At 43.0% G+C, this 21,141-nt stretch overlaps 1 protein-coding gene across 2 annotated transcripts; it reads right to left on the bottom strand.

The window, feature by feature from the left end:
• Positions 1 to 2,063: 2,063 nt before the first annotated feature.
• Positions 2,064 to 20,871, bottom strand: Zfp583 (zinc finger protein 583). Of its 2 annotated transcripts, none has more exons than XM_087581269.1 (5): positions 20,544 to 20,871; positions 18,793 to 18,868; positions 13,113 to 13,239; positions 11,404 to 11,499; positions 2,064 to 4,183 (listed from the first exon to the last, which is right to left on the bottom strand). In XM_087581269.1, the coding sequence occupies exons 2-5, from the start codon at positions 18,799 to 18,801 to the stop codon at positions 2,709 to 2,711; spliced, it is 1,707 nt and encodes a 568-aa protein (XP_087437395.1). In that variant the 5' UTR covers positions 18,802 to 18,868; positions 20,544 to 20,871; the 3' UTR covers positions 2,064 to 2,708. The 2 variants fall into 2 exon arrangements, with proteins under 2 accessions (XP_087437395.1, NP_001128081.2); NM_001134609.2 differs by having other exon boundaries at positions 18,793 to 18,854; positions 20,544 to 20,688.
• Positions 20,872 to 21,141: the final 270 nt, after the last annotated feature.

Genomic DNA, 21,141 nt, shown 5'->3' with positions numbered 1-21,141 from the left:
GAGCGTCTGCATGTCTATACGTACACTACTTGCACGCATGTTCAAGGAGGCCAGATGAGGGCATCAGAAGCCCTGGGACTGGAGTTACAGGTGGTAGTGAGCCACCATGTGGATACTGAGAACTGAACTCAGGCCCACTGCAAAGCAAGTGCTCTTAACCACTGAGCCATCTCGGCAAACCGTAGTGTCTGCTCTTAGGCCATGGGTGTCATCGCTCTTCCTTTTCTAAGTTGTTCAGGTGCAAACTAAAGTTGACTCGAGATCTTTTAGAGCAGCCGTGAGATGTTGTATTCTAAGTACCACGTGAGCCGCATCCAGCAAATTCCGACTTGCTATATTTACAGATGACTCAGTTCAAAGTATTTCCTGTTTCCCCTGATTTCTTCTTTGAACTGAGTTCCTGAAAAGTGTGCTAGTTTGGTTTAAATTTTGGGCACATTTGGGTTATCTGTCTGTTATTTGGTCCCAAGTTCATTCCATTCTGGACAGAAAACATTTCACAAGTCTTGAGCCCTTTCAATGAACAGATGTAGGGTACAGAGATGACTCAGTGGTTAAGAATACAGCTTTCCCATCTAGTGGCTCATCCACAGGTAGAACTCCAGCTCCAGGAGATCTAATACCTTCCTCTGGCTTTCCATGTACACACGTGTACACACGTGTAAACACACACACACACACACTTAAAAACGTAACTGGAGAATGTGGGGTTTGTTTTTGTTATTTTGAAACAGGGTTTCTCTGTGTAGCCTTGAGTGCCTTGAACATACCTCAAACTCACAGAGATCTACCTGCCTGTGTCTAGAGTGCCAAGATTAAAGGTGTGTACCACCATGCCTGCCTGAAGATGTGTTTTTAGGCCTAAATTATGGTACATCTTAGTTAGTGCTCTAGTTCACTGGTTACTGATTAGATTTTCTGCTTTATTAAGTATCTGGTTTGCATATATATATATGTATATATATATTACATACATACACATATATATGTATAAACACACATATATATATGTATATATGTGTATATATGTAATATATATATGTATATATATATATATGAATGAATATCTCTCAGTAAATTCTACCTCAGAAGATTTGTTTTTTTTCTTTTTTAAAGGTTTATTTACTTTATGTGAGTACACTGTACACTAGAAGAGGGCATCAGATCTCATTACAGATGGTTGTGAGCCACCATGGGGATGCTGGGAATTGAACTCAGAACCTCTGGAAGAGCAGTCAGTTGTCCTAACCGCTGAGGCATATCTCCAGCCCAAGTGATTTGTTTTAAAAAGTAAAGCAAATGTGGATTTATAGAACTTGAATAATCATTTTTCTTATCCAGTGATATATTTACATATTAATCCTAATATAGAAGCTAACATGTTTCCCTCTATCACCAGTCCAATGTAAGTCCAATTGCATTAGATGTCACCCAGATAGTATATATATTTTCAGATAGGGTCTCATGTAGCCCAGGCTGGCCTTGAACTTACTATATAGCCAAGGATAACCTTGAACCCAGATTATGTGGTGCTGGGGACCGAACCCAGGGTTTTGTGTACTCTAAGTAAGCACTTTATAAACTGAGCTACACTGTAGAGGGCCGCAATAACATTCGCCACCACAAGAAGGCGCTGGCTTCCACTGCGCCCCACGTGGAAGGCCGGAATAGCTTTGCCATTACAAGATGGCACTGGCCTCCGCCGCGCCAGCTGACTTCCTTTCAGGAAGTTAACTGTGTGCACATGTGCAAGAGTGCCTTCGTGCCAGGTCTTTGCCCACTCTGGGGCGTGCCTAATGAGATCATGGGTAAGCGACCAATCAGGTGTGGATGCGCCGTGCTAGGGTGTATATAAGCCGTGCCATGCCGGCGCCCCGGGCCTCTCTTTAAGATTCAATAAACGTTTAGCTGCAGTAAGGATCCGTGTGTCCCCGTGTATTCTTGCTGGCGAGGTCGTGCGGGACACTACACCCTCAGTCTCCAACTTTATTATTTCTAATTATAAAAATGTTATAATGCCCCAGGTCTATTTTTTGCTTCTTTATAATTAAAATAATCAGCTCTTCTTGTTATATCATATTTTTATTTTAGATTAATATTATTTTATGCTAGGCACTCTGCTAAGAAATCTACATGCATTATTTATTTCTCCCAGTTGCTTCTGAGGTAGAACCATTATTAGTCCCATAGTGTAAATAAGACTGAAGGTTACAAAGGACCAGATACTCTCCTGAAATTAAGGATAGAAGATGGAAAAGCAATGATAAAACCTAGATCTGTTTTAATTCTGTATGAAGAGAGGAAGGGAGGGAGGGAGGGAAGGAGGGAGGGAGAGAGGGAGGGAGGGAGGGAGGGAGAGAGAGAGAGACAGAGAGGGAGAGAGAGAGATATGAATAGTGACATAAAGGCTTTAACTGGTAGTTTAAAGCAAGGTTCTGAGGACAAGGTAGCCTGCTAGGTGCTACACCTTAAGGACTGTGTACTTTTTCCCTACAAACTTTTAGATGTTGGAAAGGAATTTCAATTAATGAGGGATAAATAATATGACCAATTTTTTTTTTTTAAAGTTTGGCTGGTGTGGAAACTGACAAGAGGCCTGGGTGAATTCTCCAGAAAGCCGTTGCACTTTCCCACACACAACAGATAATACATAGAAGACAAGGATGAGGTAATATAAATGGTTCCAATGGGTCAGATTTGGGTCAGATTTAGGAGATAAAACTGAGAGTCCTTGGCAACTGACTGGATATAGAGGGTGATGGAGAAGAAAGGGACAAGAGTGACTCCATAGTATGGACTTTCTCGTGGTGAGCAAGGTGCGCACGCTGCCTGAAAGATTTCCTGCAGTCTTTACATTCATAAGGTCTCTCTCCGGTATGAATTCTCTGATGTAGGGTAAGAGATCCACTATAACTAAAGGCTTTCCCACAAATATTACATTCGTAAGGTTTCTCTCCAGTATGGATTCTTTGATGTTGAGCAAGGCCTGCATTTTGGCTAAATGTTTTCCTACATTCCTTACATATGTAGGGTTTCTCTCCGGTGTGGCTTCTCTGATGCTGTGCGAGCGATGAACTGTTGCTGAAGGCTTTTCTACATTCGGCACATTCGTAGGGTTTCTCTCCAGTGTGAACCCTCTGATGTTGATCAAGGTAAGCAATCTGGCTGAACGCCTTCCTACACACTTTACATTCGTAAGGCTTTTCTCCAGTATGCACTCGCTGATGTTGAGAAAGGTGTGCGTACTGGCTGAAGGACTTCCTACATTCTTTACATTCATACGGTCTCTCCCCAGTATGGATTCTCTGATGTACAATTAGGTATCCACGGTGACTAAAAGCTTTCCCACACACATGGCACACATACGGTTTCTCGCCCGTATGAATTCTCTGATGCTGAGCAAGAAATGAACCGTTACTAAACGCTTTTCCGCACTCGATACATTCAAAAGGTCGCTCTCCCGTATGAATCCGTTGATGCTGAGTCAGGTGGGCGATCTGGCTGAAGGCTTTTTTACACTCTTTACACTGGTAAGGCTTCTCTCCAGTGTGAACTCTCTGATGCTGAGCAAGATGTGCGTTCTGGCTGAAGGCTTTCCTACACTCTTTACATTCATAAGGCTTCTCCCCGGTGTGTATTCTCTTGTGTTGCGCTAGGTTGGCGCTTTGGCTGAAGGCTTTCCCGCATTCGACGCATGCGTAGGGTTTCTCTCCGGTATGAATTCTCTGATGGAGAGTAAGGGACGAGCTCTGATTAAAGACTTTTTCACATTCAGTACACTTCAGGATTTTCTTTTCGACGTGGACCTTCTTGTGTTTCATTTCAATGGGCTTTTTCCGGTAACTTCTCTTTTGTGGTTCACTCTGATCTATTCTTTCTTTGGTAGAGAAACTTTGGGGTGTATCTAGTATTGCATCCTGATGGAAGGCTTGACAAGATGGATTGCACACACTACTTTGATTTTCAGGGACTTCTTTATGAGTGATAAGTGATTGACTGGAACACACCTCCTGACCTCCCAACCTGTTCTTAAACCAGTCTTTACTTTCATGGTTTTCTTTCAAATTGGAACAGTCAAATCTGGAACTAAAATGGCTTCTCCCCATTGTCAGGACTTTGGCAGATGCTTTATAGATATCTTGCTTTGATATAAATTCAGTGCTTTTGAAAACATACTCCCAATCTGAAAGATACCAAGAAAATAGATGTTGTAAGATTCATTCATAAGAAGAAAAGAAAGTGCTCAGAGAAGGTAAAATACAAAAGAAATGAAAAGATTTAACATCTCTTAATGCACCTTAAAAATTAAATTAGGGGGTTGGGGATTTAGCTCAGTGGTAGAGCGCTTGCCTAGCAAGCGCAAGGCCCTGGTTTCGGTCCCCAGCTCTGAAAAAAAGAAAAAAAAATTAAATTAGGAAAGGCACTCGGTCCAGGTGCAGGGGCACACACTTTTAATCCCAGTACTTGAAAGGCAAAGGCAGGCCCTTCCCTGTGAGTTTGAGGCCAGCCTGGTCTACATAGTGAGTTCCAGGATAGCCAGAGCTATATAGTGAGACTACTTCTTCAAAAAGAAAGAAAGAAAGGAAGAAAAGAAGAAAGAAAGGAAGGAAGGAAGGAAGGAAGGTAGTCAATTAAATTAATCATACATAACCATGAAATATAATTTAGAAAATAAAAATATTAGAGGTCATCTAAAATCACAATTGTCTTTTTAAAAATTAATTAATTAAAATCTAGAGACAATTAAGATCTTACATCTGAGTTAATAATATAATCTTCAAACATCTTCTCTTCCTCTCTCAAGTTAAAAGTCAATTTTAGAATGTCACGCGTGTAGCTGAAGTGCCCCCACTGGATACCCAGACCTCAATGCATGCTGGCTGACTGGTGGGTCATTAAACTTTATGGTTAATCTTTACATTCTAGGAAAGGTGTTTCTGAAAACAATTTTCTTTGTAATAAGTCCTAACTAAATATAAAATCTCAGTTGGTTCCTGAAACCAACATGCCTTCCTGAAAACATACTTTTCTATCAAATCGCTTGCTTTTATTTAGTACAAGTTACTTTGTCTTACCCTTATCCATCCCCAATTAGGTTACTTCTTTTTAAAGCTACATTTATTTAATGTGTGCACATAAGTGAATGTTATGACATTTGTGTCGAGGTCAGAAGACAACTTGTGGGAGCTGGTTCTCTCTCTCCTTTTACCATGTCAGACCTGAGTACAGAATTCAGGTCATCAGGCTTGGTGGTAAATGCCTTTCCCTGATGAGCTAGCTCAGTGGCCCAACATTACCTTTTTGTGTGTTTTGAGAACAGGGTCTTCGAAATTGATAAATCTTGGCCAAGATTAGTAAATGCAGAGTCTCATCCGAATTGACTACCATATCCTACTCTCTATCAATATAAATACATCTAACAACTGTCCAATAGGTATTTATGGTGTGTTCAATAAGTCAGGGTTTTTCATGGGTCATAAGAAAAATGTGTCGCGATAAATTTCAAGGACTGACTGAAATCAGAGAGGGTTGTTCTCTAACCTCAGAAGAATTATTTTTAAGAGGCATTATGATAGCTGGCATGTACTAACTATCAGAGTATTAAGACCAGTTGTAATTTAAATGCTTACAATTAACAACAACAACAACAAGAACAACAACAAGAACAACCAAACACAAAATCCTTGAGGGGCTACCTCAGAAGAAAAGGCCAACATAAGCCCACAGGAAGTAGAGAAGCATCTTAATAGACGTAGTAGAAAAGTGTCTTAGTTAGGGTTTTACTGCTGTGAACAGACATCATGACCAAGGCAACTCTTATAAGGACAACATTTAATTGGGGCTGGCTTACAGGTTTAGAGGTTCAGTCCATTATCAAGGCAGGAACATGACAGCATCCAGGCAGGAGGCACATTGCTGAAGCTGAGACTTCTATATCTTCATCCCAAGGAAGCCAGGAGCAGACTGATCTCCAGGCAACTAGGAGGAGGGTCTTAAAGCCCATGCCCACAATGACAGACTTCCTCCAATAAGGCCACACCTACTTCAACAAGACCACACCTACTCCAGCAAGGGCACACCTCCTTATAGTGCCACGCCCTGGACCAAAGAGATTAAAACCACCACACTAAGTGAGGAAATAACAAAGTAGCCACAATGAACAGAGACAGTAAAGCCAAAATTAGTTAATAAAGACCACTAATTATGAAAACAGGAGGGTTTGTAAGATGGCTCAGGGCATAAAGGGATTGCCATTAAACCTGATGACCCAAAGCTGATCTCCAGAACCCACACTGTAAAAGGAAAGAACCAACTCCTGAGATTTGTCTTTGGCCTCCATACACATTCTGTATCATGTGTGTGCCTACACACATGCCCATGAAGTAAATAAAATGTTAAAAAAACATTATATTAAAAAAGAGAAAAATTGGGCTGGAGAAATAGCTCAGTGGTTAAGAGCACTGATTACCCTTCCAGAGGTCTCCTGAGTTCAATTCCCAGCAACCACATGGTGGCTCACAACCATCTGTAATGGGATCTGATGCCCTCTTCTGGTGTGTCTGAAGATAGCAACAGTGTACTCATATGAATAACATAAATAAAATCTAAAAAAAGAGAGAAAAATTGGCAACATAAGAGCGAAATAAGTTAATTATAATCTATAAAACTAAGAAGATAATTTTATAAACATAAGTTGATAAAGTAGATAACTCATACTGAAATGCACAATCTCTTGGAAGAAAAACCCTTACCAAAGCTGAAGCAAGAAAAATTGGATCAAAAAATAATCCTATAGTCATTGACTCTGCTTCCTACATATGTTTTCATTAGTGGATTCCACCAAAGATTTAAGGGGGAAAGAATATAATAGCATGAAGCTTTTTCTGAAGGAGAAGATGATAGGACTCTGAATTGTTTTCACAAGCCCAGCATTATCGTTATAAGAAAGCCAGACGAAGGGGGTTGGGGATTTGGCTCAGTGGTAGAGCGCTTGTCTAGGAAGCGCAAGGTCCTGGGTTCGGTCCCCAGCCCCCCCCAAAGCCCCCCCCCAAAAAAAAAAGAAAAAAAAAGAAAGCCAGACGAAGAGATCACGAGTGAGCCCAGAGACCAACGCAGTGCCTAAACATAAATGCAAACTGTTTAACAAAACATAGCAAAGTAAACTCAACGAAACACGGGAAGCATAATTTTTATCCAAAAAAATTAATCCAAGAATGGAAGGTTGATTTAACATTGGAAAATCATTCACTATGTTTTATGTTAACAGTTAAAAAACCAAAAAAACAAGCCAAAAAAAAATATGATCATCTCAACAAATGTAGAATGAGTATTTGAACTGTTAAATTTTTTAGCAAAGCAAGGGATCTGTTTCTAAATAGCTTGACAAAAGTCCCACAGTTGGAATCCACTTAACAGTGAAAAACAGAATACAGAATACATATCCTCATTAGACTGGAGCCCTGTAACGACATATGCTTTTACCACCTCCATTCAACATTATAGAGCAATTGCAAGATAGCAGGAAACACAAGGTGAAGTGCAGAAAGGGAGAATAAAACAGCCCATGTCCGCAGATGGCATGACTACATAGAAAGTCCTCAGTGCTTCAGGAAAAAAGTGCAAAAGGCAGTAAGAACACCACACTGAGGCCGCATGGTGGTGAGGCACACCTTTCATCCCAGTGCTCAGGAGGCAGAGGTGAGGTGGGAGGGGAGAGAAGGTGGGGGCGCAGGCAAAGGCAAGCATTTCTCTGAGTTTGAGACCAGCCAGGGCTACACAGAGAAACCCTATCTCAAAAAAGAAAAAAAGATAGTAAGAAAAAGAAAGGAAGGAAAAAAGGAGGGAAAGAAGGAAGGCAGGAAAGAAGGAAGAACGGACTATTATTCTGGGCATTATAAAATATTCCTATGACCAACTAGAGAAAATTAAAACATGTTGTTGGAATTTAACAGGGCTAAATGTCATTTCTTTCTCAACTGATATATAAACATAGTCCCAAACAAAGCTCTTTGAGTAAATATTCTCATTTTCATTCTAAAATTTATATGAAATGCAAATGTTCTGAAATAATCGAAGCAATTTTACAAATGGTACTACATGATGTCTAAACTTAGTATAACGTAACCGGTGTCAAAACGCCTCAGACTGTATGAGTTATATGAATGCGGTTTACTGTCTACAATGTTAGCACCATCTGATCAAATACAATAAAATAATCTGACCAAAATGTAATGAAACAAGAAAATTATTGAGAGGACTGAGTTAGCCAGAACCCAGTTGATGCCAGGTTGTAAACTGGCAGTTTGGGAGACGAGGCCTCTAAGTTTCTGTTTCCTAGAAGTGAGAACCCAGATCCAGGAACCTGTGGTCAGCCAACCACAGCTGTGGGCAGCCGATCCGAGAATGCTTTGCCACCCTGGAAAGTGCCCAGAGCCCTAACCAATCATAAAGGCACCGATGGCCCTGGAGATAGAGCCAACCAATCAAGGGAAAGAAGGGTAAAAGTCACCCACTCCTCCCCTAACAGGCTTTAAATTGACACAGTAGATCACACTCCTTGGTCACTATATTGCAAAATGGTTGACCCATGCATGCTGGTCATTTCTGCAGAATAAACACTCTTCACCTTTGCATACTATTTGAGTTTGGGGTCTTCCTTCAGGGATTCTTGAACCCTAACATTATCTTTTAAACAACTCGAGTGAGCTGGGCAGTGGTGGCGCCCAGGAAGAAGAGGCAGGGAGATATCTGTGAGTTCTAGGACAGCTCCGTCTACATAGCCCTAGGGCAGCCAGGGCTACACAGAGGAAACCCCAAATTGAAAGAACAAAAACAAACAACTCAAGTGAAAGAGAAACTTAAAACTATAGGAAAGAATAGTAACAAAATCCACGATCTACAGAGCCTACAGGAGACAGCTGATGAGACAGAGGAAATCTCACAGGCCTGGACAATTTCATCACCAAACAAGAGAGCGTGAGCTCAGCACGCTAAACTGAAAGAGAGAATAGAAACACAAAATAAACCATGTGCTGGATCTCGAAAAATAAAACGAATTTATGAATTAGCCACCTAATACATCATTTCTAAATGTTAAGTATATCCAACAAAAAATTAAAACCACAAACTATCATCGATATAAAAAAGTTATGAGATTATTTTGCTCAGGTTCATGGACACAAACCTGATGACTTATATGAAAAGAGACTATTTACTAAAGAGGATGCCGAGAAAATTCTCAGACATCTGCTTCCCCACAAAGCCTCAATATTGGAGGTTACCTCTCAGCCCCTAAGGATAGATGTACCATTCAGTTAGTGTCTCTAAATCCGACTTTCTAAGTCTGCCTTTCAGCTCAGCTGCAGTCTGCTTTCTGTACCCATAATCTCTCTCTCTCATCTGTCCCTTCTTCGCCTCTCTCCTTGTCTAAGACAGAATCTCCTAGAGCCAGGCTGGTCTGGAGCTCACTATGTATCTGAGGGTGAACTCTAACTCCTGATCCCCCTGTCTCTGTCTTCCCAATGCTGGGACTACAGGTGTGCACCACCATGGCAGGCTTAGGCAGTGCTGGTGATCGACCCAGGATTTCACCAAGCGGGGCAATCACTGTACAGATTGAGCTACACGCTCTGGGGGTCTTCATACCTCTAGCCCAGCTCATCTCTCCTCCTACCAACCCAGGTTCTTCTGACTATCTCTATTTCATGTCATCACCCAAACCTGGAGAGTGCTGTCTTTTTTTCTGTGATGGTTTATACTTATTTCTTTGGTATTTCGAGTCAGGGTTTCTCTGTGTAGCCTTGGCTGTCTCCGATGGTTTATAAGCTTGGGAAGAACCCAAAGGATTCCGGTTGTGACAATGGATGCAGGAAAGAGGGAAATGGGTTGTCAGGATCTTTTGAGATAGGGGAGCGAGAGAGTAGCTCAGGGGCTTATGCTCAGCATCTCTTCCCAGGCCTTGATGTTACAATGTATCCTACATTCAGTCTTTAAATTGACATGGCGTAGTAGTTAACAGCACTTGCTGTTGTTCCAGAGGACTGAGTTTGACCTCAAGCAACTATGAGGTACGTAACAACCAGGTGTAACTAGTTTTGATGCCTTCTGTGGGCAGTGCACACATGTGTTACACAGACATTCATTCAGGCAAAATACCCACACACACATAATAATAAGAATGAATGAATTTTTTAGAAACTTGTCACATGCTGTGTAAACCCACCAAGAAGCTAATTCCAGACTTAAGCACGCATGACTTAAGAGTATCCCCTAAGACCCCTTGGCTGGGGATAGGCTAGGCTGTCCAATTTAAACCTGAATAGCCTCCAAGAGAAACACCATATTCACGGTGCTGGAGAGATGGCTCCACAGGTGACTGTGCTTTCAGCTCTTGCAAAGGCCCTAGGTTCAGTTCCCAGCACCCAGAAAGTGATTTTTTTTTCTATTTTTCGGAGCTGGGGACCGAACCCAGGGCCTTGCGCTTGCTAGGCAAGCGCTCTACCACTGAGCTAAGTACCAACACCCAGAAAGTGATTTTTAACTGGCAGTAAATCCAGATCCAGGCATGGCTCCCTCTTCTGGCCTCTGCACGTATTGCATGGTGTACTTACATACTATGCAGACAAAACACTCATCCACACAAAATAAAACTAAATCCTATAAAAGAACACCATGAGAAGAGAAGGAGAGAGAACTGCTAGAGAGAAAGCACTGTGTCCTTGAACACAGCTAGGAGGTAAACACTCCCAAGCACCTTCCCAAAGCAGCTACTGTCTACCCTATGTTATAAAACTGCTTGTGGTGGGAGCGGCCGACCAGAACTCTCCATGCAGGAGGCGCTCTGCTTGGACCCTCCATGTCAATCAGGAGGTCCCGCTGATTTTGGCTTCTGACCTGATGCTCCAATGTCTTTCTGAAGATTGCTGTTTTCTTCTTTTACTGCCCCAGGCTGCGTACCTAATAACTCACTCACTCTAAACCAGAAACTCAGTACAACAGAGTACCAGCTACACCAGTGGTTCTCAACCTGGGGGGGGGTCCAACTCCTACTTTCCACAGGGGCTTAAGACTGTTGGAAAACGAGGTTGGAGATTTAGCTCAGTGGTAGAGCGCTTGCCTAGCAAGTGCAAGGCCCTGGGTTCGGTCCCCAGCTCTGGAAATTAAAAAAAAAAAAAAAAAAAAAAAAAAAAAGACTGTTGGAAAACACAGATATTTACCTTAAGATTCATAATAGTAGCAAAATCACAGTTATGGAGTAGCAACAAAAATAATTTTATGTTTGGAGTAACTACAACTTGAGGACTGCAGCATTGGGAAGGTTGAGAACCACTGATCTAAATGGACCAGATGCTTTAACAAAACCTACTGCAAAGGCACCCACCTCCCTGGCTCATCCCCACTCACCAGGGCATGTGTCTCTGGCCCCCTTCTTCTGCACCATCCAGGGGTCTTTTCCTTGTTCCAGTAATGAGATCACGACTGGTTTGTAAATAGGAATTCCTGTTTCCAAGAAACAGAAGAGGAATTAGCCACTCTCAGAGATCAAGTCAAGTTTGCTGCTCATCAGGAAGGAGAGGCACTATAGGTGGGAGCTGAGGAAGATAGGAAATATTCTTTAGAATAAATGACAAGAAGGAGTAGTCTAAGAAAAGCTGTAATTCTGTAAAATGTAACGTATTTGGAGAGCAGAAACTAGGAGGTGAGGGGAAGGATTCTCTTTGAACTTCTGGAACTAGGTTTGCTAGGTTGACCAGGCTATTTCCTCAGAGTAGTTCCCCTACTCCTGACTGTGTTGGTTATTCATGGTGGACAACTTGACCACATGTGGAATTAACTAAAACCCACATGGCTGGGTACATCTGTGAAGAATTGTTTTTGTTAAAGCATTTGAAGTGGGAAGACCTGCGTTTTTTTGTTTGTTTGTTTTTTTGTTTTTTAAAGACAGGGTTTCCCTGTGTAGCCCTGGCTGTCCTGGAACTTGCTCTGTAGACTACCCTGGCCTCGATGAACAAACTCACAGAGACCTGCCTGCCTTTGCCTCCTGAGTGCTGGGATTAAAGGCATGTGGCACCACCGCCCTGTGGAAAGACCCACTTTTAATTTGGATCTTCCTTTCTGGCATGTTCATTTCTTCATTGGCGTTAGAGCTTCTTTGGAATTCTGGTATATACTAAAGAGCAGCTGCAATATCCAGCCTCACGGACTGAACAACTATGGGATCCTTGGACCTTTGGTTGGTAGACAACTATTGCTGGATTAGCCAATCTAATAAATCCCTATATATAATCCCTATATCTAATAAATGCACATATATATGTGCAAGTATATATGAGTATGGATACATATATGCATATACATATATATTCACTATTCCTATCAGTTGTGTACCCCTAGAGCAATGGTGCTCAACCTAAGGGTCATGACCTCTCTAGGATTTAGGGGTCACCTAAAGCCATCAGAAAACAGATACTTACATTACAATTAATAATAGTAGCAAAGTTACAGTTAAGAAGTAGCAACAAAAATAATTTTATGATGGGGGGGGGTCTCCACAACATGAGGAACTGTATTAAAGAACTAACTGCAGCATTAGGAAGGTTGAGAAGCACTACAGAGAAATTGGGCAAATAAAATGGCATGTGCACACAACTCCCTAACACACACACACACACACACACACACACACTCACACACTCACACACTCACATATACACATACACACACACTCACATATACACACACATATACACATACACACACATACAAACACACATACACATACATAGACACATATACATACGCACATATAAAACACACACACATACAAGCGCATGTATATATACACAGATATACACACATAGACACACATTCACACATACACATATACACATACACACATAGACATAGACATAGACTCACACACATATACACACATACACTCAAATACACACACACACAAAAACAAACACACACACAAAGAAAAAGGGAGAGATAGAGTTAAATATCATTTTTAAAATTTTTAATAAAAGGGGGACATTTAGTAAAACAACCCAGAGGCATCTCAGAGACACTTCACAGAACACAGACTTGGGATTCTGTAGAGACTGCCTTACCCAGCGACACCAGGCTCCTATAGTTCTCCAATGTCACCTTCCTGTACAAGTCTCTCTGTGTGTCACTCAGCTGTTGCCATTCCTCTTGAGTGAAATCTACAGACACATCCTCAAATGTCAGCAAGTCCTGAAATGATATAAATGCACTCTGGTTCACACAGGTTAAACAGTTAAAACTGGAGACAGCACACACACCCGTAATCCCAGCACTCAGGAGGCAGAGATCAGATGCCCCGAGTTCCAGGACGACCTGGGCTGTAGTGAGTTCAAAACTCCATTGTGACCCTGCCCAGTCTCAAACGAATAAGCAAACAACACAACACAACACAACACAGCAGGGAGGAGTCAGCACTAACTAAATTGGCCATACTTTGTAGAGGCAAAAACCCCAACTTTTTAAAAAGACAGCTCAGTGTGAGGTTCAGGGCTGACTTGAAATCACAACCCTTCTGTCTCAGCTTTCCAAGATTCTGTACGTCTGTCTGTCTGCCTGCCTGCCTGCCTGCCTGTCTGTCTGTCTCTTTTTCTCTCAAGCTGGCCTTTTGGTCTTTCTGCCTCAGCCTCCCAAGTGCTGGACTTACAGGTATGGCCACTCTATGTCCCTTAAGGTGCAAGTACCCGTTCCACCACCACCACTATTCTAGCTGCTATAACGGCCATTTCCAGTACCTGGTAACACAAGCCCAAGATCAAAAGCACCAATCCCTGAGCTTGACCCAAAACCAGATCACAAAAATCCCACCAATCCTAGGCCGCCCTGGAAAGCTCCACCCCCAACCACCAAGAAACCCTACATAAATCTGGTCTTCTGTTCAGGTCTTTGCTGTTTCTCACTGGAGCAGGGGTTCTCTCTCTCTCTCTCTCTCTCTCTCTCTCTCTCTCTCTCTCTCTCTCTCTCTCTCTGTGGTGTGACTTTCTGGTGTTTCTTGGATACCTTTCCCTTCAGAGCTGCGGCTCTTTCAGCCACCATCGGCCTGTACCTTATATTCTAAAAAATGCACGTCAAGTAATGCCATACTTGCTTTGGTGCTTCCTTACGAGGGGTATATGACTTCTGATAAACTGTCAACCACTGCTGATTCACCATATGTACACTGATAAGTAACACTGCAATCCATACTGTACAGTAACAGGGGATTCATACTAAATGACAAAGAACTCCTCTTGAGGAAAACAGGATATACTGGGGCAGGAAAAAAAAAGTGTTATATAGGAAGTAATGGATACATATTATCATAGAGACTTAAGAAGTTATGGAGATTATGTGTAATTAATTAGATGTATCCAGACAAGGCAACAGACAGGAGAATGTTAGGTTTAAATGTACACCTATAAGTAATAACAGTAAGTGAAAATGTACTAATTAAAGACTATCAGGCTTGACTTCCTTTTTTTTTTTCTTTTTCTTTTTTATTAACTTGAGTATTTCTTATTTACATTTCGATTGTTATTCCCTTTCCCGGTTTCCAGGCCAACATCCCCCTAGCCCCTCCCCCTCCCCTTCTACATGGGTGTTCCCCTCCCCATCCTCCCCCCATTACCGCCCTCCCCCCAACAATCACGTTCACTGGGGGTTCAGTCTTAGCAGGACCAAGGGCTTCCCCTTCCGCTGGTGCTCTTACTAGGCTATTCATTGCTACCTATGAGGTTGGAGCCCAGGGTCAGTCCATGTATAGTCTTTGGGTAGTGGCTTAGTCCCTGGAAGCTCTGGTTGATTGGCATTGTTGTTCATATGGGGTCTCGAGCCCCTTCAAGCTCTTTTAGTCCTTTCTAAGATTCCTTCAACGAGGGTCCCGTTTTCAGTTCAGTGGTTTGCTGCTGGCATTCCAGGCTTGACTTTCTTTTTTTTTTTTTTTTTTTTTTTTTTTTTTTTTTTTTTTTTTGGTTCTTTTTTTCGGAGCTGGGGACCGAACCCAGGGCCTTGCGCTTCCTAGGCAAGCGCTCTACCACTGAGCTAAATCCCCAACCCCCAGGCTTGACTTTCAAAACCCAATCAATTACAGTCTCTTTATAACAAGAATACTTTAAGATACAATCTTTATTGACGATAACTATTTTTTAAATTTATGTATCTTATTTATGTGTATGAGTGTTTTGTCTGCATGTATGTCTGTTTGTTATGTGTATGCCTGTTGCCCATTGAGACCAGAAAAGGGCATCAGATCCCCTAGAATTGGTGTCGCAGATGTTTGTGGGTGCTGGGAATCAAACTCTTCTACTTCTTTTGGAAGAAGAGACTTAGTGTGCATGTGTGTGTGTGTGTGTGTGTGTGTGTGTGTGTGTGTGTGTGTGGTGTGGCCAACTTGACAGACTCTAGAATCATTTGGTGTCATAACAGTCTTTTGTTATTATTTTAAAAAATACCCTGACAAGGGCCTGGAGAGATGGCTCAGTTCAGTTCAGTTTCCAGCATGGGAAACTCACAACATGGTGGCTTACGACTATCTGTAAGTCCAGTTCCAGGAAACTTGACCCCCTCTTCTGATTGCTTTGGGTACCAGGTACATATGTGGTACACAGACATAGATGAAGGGAAAACATTCATATACACAAAAATAAATAAACCATAAAGGAAAAAGATAAGTACCCTGACAAAAACAACTTAAGGGGAAAGGATTTAATTCAGCTCATGGTTCAAGGTTACAGTCCACCACTGTGGAAGAAGCAACAGTGGTAGGAGCTTGAGATACCTGGTCACTTGCATCCACATTAAAGAAATGGTCATAGCCAGGTGATAGCTTTAATTCCAGCACTGGAAGGCAGAGGCAGGCAGATCTCTGAGCTCAAGGCCAGCATGGTCTACAGAGTGAGTTCCAGGACAGCTACGGCTACACAGAGAAACCCTGTCTCAAAACAAACAGAATGACCCCCATAGGTTCATATATTTTAATGCTTAGTCCCAGGAGAGTAGCGCCACTTGAGTAGTGCTTTGTCAGAGGAAGTGTGTCAATGGGGAGAGTTTTGAGGTTTCAAAAGCCCAAACAGGCCCAGTGGCTCTCTTCTCTCCCTGCCTTCAGATCAGGATGTAGAACTCTCAGCAACTTCTCCAGCGCCATATCTGCCTGTGGGCCACCATGCTCCCCGCCATGATGATGATGAACTAAACTTCTGAAACTATAAGCAAGCCCACAATTAAACGCTTTCTTTTATAAAAATTGCTTTGGTCATGGTGTCTCTTCACAGCAATAGAACAGTAGCTAAGATGTTGTGGTAAAAAAACAAAAAACAAAAAATAAAACCGTTCTTGCATTTACCCTGGTGGTAACACTCTCGATAATTCCAGCTCCACTGGGCCATTGGAACTAGCACTAATTTATCTCAGCAGCTCCACCCTGTCCCCAAGAACCCTCTGACCCAGGCAGCAATCTCTCTACCCATCTAGTTCCCAGGGCACATTGTTACTACACCAGACATACATGTCCCAGTTCCATGGCACCCTGGTGTGTCCCATTACCATATACTTTCTTGAACTTAATTAAGTCACCACATGAAAGAACACATCACACGCTATCCTCTGATCCAATTGATAAAATATAATTTGCCCATCTAGACAACACAAAATCCTGTATACACCCATTCCTTAAGAATAGTCATAACAACGTGTAACTATGAAGAATCTTAACATCTGCCGCCATGTTCTCTCAGCTCCTCGCTCCTCGCTCCAGCCTCTCTCTCTCTCTCGTCTTCTCCCTCCCTTCTCTGTTTCTGCCTCCCTTCCTTCTTGTCCCATCGCAGGCCTCATTTCATCTTGTCTGCCTTCACATCTGCCTTCACCTGCGTAATGACATCATCCTACACTAAGAAACTTATGGATGCTCAGACTAATTTAGATAGTCTAGGATCCCTTTCAGAGAATACTGCTGCCTGTAGTGGATGTCTTCCTGCATCAACAAACATCAGATAAGTACATTTCCCAGATGATTCCTATCGTACATTAACCATCAGTGGTGGTTTGAATGAAAGTTGCCTCTATAGATCCTGTCTCCAGTTACAGAAACTGTTTGGAAAGGATTAAAAGAGGTGTGGCCTTGTTGGAAGAGGTGTGTCATTAGGGGTGGGCTTTGAGGTTTCCAAAGTCCACACCAGGCCCTGTCTCTGTTGCCCATGGATCAGAATATAAAACTCTTAGCTATTGCACCAGTACACGCTGCAATGTATAGTCTATAACCATGATAGTCTAACCCTCTGAAACTATAAGCAACGTCCCAGTTAAGTGTGTAGCCTTGGTCATGGTGTCTCTTCACAGCAATAGAACACTCACAAAGGTGATCATGGCTTCTCTTTACGGCAACACACTAGTAACTAAGACACCATCACAGCTAGAAATGGACCTCTGAGCAACATGCCTGTGGCAGATTACTTCGACTGTGTTACTTGAGGTGAGAAGATCACCCGGTGTAGGTGACACCGCTCCCTGGTTGGGATCCGAGAGTCTCCGTAAGCCAAGCAAACATGAACAGAATGCCTTCCTTGTTTTCTGTGTCCTGATTGTGTACACGATGTGATGGGGGGGGGGTTTCAAGCTCCCCACCCTTCATTTCCCCACCATGATGGACTAGACCATGAACCAGAATAAGCTCTCCTTTGAAATTTGCTTTGTCAGAGTATTTTACCATAGCACCAGGAAAAGAAACTAAGGCACCATTTAAGGTGCTGACTTGTTTCACTGAAAACAAACAAACAAACAAATAAACAGAAAACATGAAATGGGAGCTGGAGCGATGGCGTAGCGGCTAAGGGCACTTGCTGTTTTTATATTCAGTTTCCAGCACCCACGACTTTTTCTAGTTGTGCAGCTACTCTTCTAGGGAATTAGATGCCCCTCTTCTGGTCTCTACCTGCACCAGGTACACACATGTTGCACATAAACACATGGAGACACAGCACACAGACACAGACAATATACATTTTTTAAATCATTAAATGAATTTTGCCTTGGGGTTACAACAGAACTTCCAACAATTTATAAGAAGGCCCTAAACATACTTCTGCCATTTTGTACTGTATATTTAAACAAAGCAGAATTCTCAGCATTGTCAATTATAAAATAAAGATACTGATTAACTCTGTTTAATGTCCTGCAGAATCAAGCCAAGATTTAACTGTTTTTGTAAAAATAAACAGGTACATTAATCTCATTACTATGTGTGCCTTTAATAAATGGTAAAAATCACATGTATCCCAGTTTTAAAATAATTCTTAATGATTTAATATTAATGGAGGTTTGATTTGTCTAACCATTTTATATGCCTGTATGCTAGGGTTGTTTAAAAATCTCTCAGGCTTTTCAGGTGGGCACCCAAAAGCCCTCCTATTTCCTTTCAAACCCGGGACTGTAGAGAAAAGCTCCTTGCTACTAGTCACAAACGAACACCTCTAATATCCACAATTTGAGCTTACATAATCCCAAGAATGTATTTTTGCCTCATTAGAGTTCCTAAGAGCACTGAACCCACAGGCGAGGCTGAACGAGTCCCTGAATCAGGAAGCAAATGCTGGCTGGAGGATAAGTGTGCTCTTAGACTTTGAGGGACTTTCTTTTGTTTTGCAACAGAGAACAAGAGCAAGTCAATGGAGAGATGAGATTTTTGCCGGGCTCCTGAATTTCAGAAATCAATATGTTGCTTTAGCCTGACTGAAAAATGAGGTGGCATTCCAGGGGATAAGAAACACTTCTTACCTTGGACATGGCGTTAAAGCTTCAAGAATATATGACTGTGTTTCTGGGAGCCAGTCGATGTCCTGAGAAAGTAGAGCTGGACAGAAAAAAGAAACTGTAAGTTCCAGGTGTACCCTGCAGCCCCAGCACCACGCCTCTGTCCTTCTCCTCCCTCCACAGACATGCATTTGAGGTATGCTTACACTTAACCATGCTTTTCCTACGTACTTCATAGCTCCGGGACCTAACATGTATTTTATGTCTAAGTTATCTCTTTCACTTATGGCTGAGCAATTAAACACTGGCATTATCAGATATCACACACGAATGTGTATCATCATTAAAGATACACAAGGCAACAGTTGGGAAAATAACCGAGCCAAACTGGAAACTAGAGTGCAATCTATAGTGTACAGGTGATGATGGTTTTTTTTTATTTTTAAAATTTATTATATATATGAGTACACTGTAGCTGTCTTCATGCATACCAGAAGAAGGCATCAGATCTCATTACAGATGGTTGTGAGCCACCATGTGGGTGCTGGGATTTGAACTCAGGATCTCTGGAAGAGCAATCAGTGCTCTTAACTGCTGAGCCATCTCTCCAGCCCGGTGATGATGTTTTTAATGTCCCCACCCTTTTTATAAGGATGCAATATAGGCTATCGAGTGAAGCTACTTTGCACAGAGTGGGCAGCAGAGGGACTGTGGGATCTGGAAGACACTGGATCGGGCCCATACATTGTCACAGGCTCCATCCCGGCCGGTAGCAAAAGCCTCATTGTAATAGTATCACATAGTCCCAAATGCAGCCTCATGCTGACATACACAGTGGCACAGTCAAATGTGACTCTTACAGTGTACCATGGTCTCCCATGCCACAGGACACCCACACAAGGTGCTATCGCACAACAGTCCCATACAAAGCCTCTCCTGGCCTCGATATTCACACATTCACACACTGTCACAGGCCTCCTTGAACCCGGTGGCATCGTCTTGTACAGTCACACACATTGTTATGGCCTCTCACAGTCTCATACCCTGTCACAGGCCCTTCAACACTGTGACAAGGTCTCGTAGTACCACACCCTGTCCTAGCCCCTCTCTCTCTGGGTCATAGTATTTAGTCTCACAAACTGCCACAGTCCCTGACAGCGCTATTGGCACAGTCTCAAAAAGCACTCAGCCCCAGGCCTCCATAACAAAGTGGCTTGGTCTCTAAACACATTCTCCCACATGATTCCTTATATCGTCACATACTGTCACACACGATGTCACAGCCTCAGTCTCACGCAGTTTTTAGTCTCACAGTCAGAAGCCCTTAATATACAGTGATCTGATCTAACACCATCACTCAGTCGACTCCTCCCCAGTATAATCACACACATCGTCACAGTATTTCAGTCTTACAGAGTATTCAATCACAGGTCCCCTCATGCAAGTGGGTGGTCTCATACTGTCACACACATTATAACCACCTCAGTCTCACACAGTGCGCGCAGGCTCAGCCACATTCACTCAGGTCCCCAAACACATCCCCCAGCGCTATCACACACTGGCACAAGCCTCTCTCAGTTTCACGATATATCCAGTCTCACAGTCACAGGACCCCCCCACCCCACATGGGGTGCTGTCACATAATGTCACATATGTTGCCGCTGTCACAGCCTCAGTCTCATACAGTTGCAACCTTACATCATAGGCCCCTCATACACGGTGGTGTGGTCTCTCAGGGTCACTCTGGTCCCGCTACACATTCTCTCTCACGGTACCTTGCTCCTCACCGAGCGTCTCCTCAGTCCTAGTCACACCTCGCGCAGCGCCGAGGCAGGTCTGGCCGGGGCCGGGGCTCGATCTCGCGGAGCAGGTAGAGCTCACAAAGGCGCGGCTGAGGAGCGGCTCCGCGCACGGACCTCTGGGAGGTGGAGTCCTGCGCTTGACTGGAGCGGCGTAGGGCATGCTGGGAACGCCTTTCAGGGCGCGGCTTTCGGGGGGTCCTAGAGTCTCTGCTGAATTCGTTTCCTTTCCTTCCGGTCTTAAGAACCAGAACTCAGGCTGCGCAGGAGCTGCTTGCTCTGCCGGGTCCCTTAGCCCGGGGGTGGGGGGCAGTGCTCGAGCACGCATGCGCAGTGCTGGCCTGGCAGATGCCCTGTCTAGAGCAGTGAATGAAACTGGTCGTTTTGTGGTTCAGAGCCCATGTTGCTGGGTTTCTTTCTCATTTGTTTGTTTACCTTCTATCTGCCTTACCTTTTTACGCATCATTCATCACGTGCCTTCTGTATATCAGACTCTAGTGTGGACACCATGGACATAACAGTGAACTCCGTCTGACTAAAATCCTTGTCCTTATGGAACCAACATAGACTGGGA

The sequence above is a fragment of the Rattus norvegicus genome, chromosome 1 (assembly GCF_021556685.1).
Source record: "Rattus norvegicus strain SHRSP/BbbUtx chromosome 1, alternate assembly SHRSP_T2T, whole genome shotgun sequence".
NCBI classification, from domain to species: Eukaryota; Metazoa; Chordata; class Mammalia; order Rodentia; family Muridae; genus Rattus; species Rattus norvegicus.
Note: the sequence above shows the minus strand (reverse complement) of the source record. Positions and strands in the feature narration are given on the sequence as shown.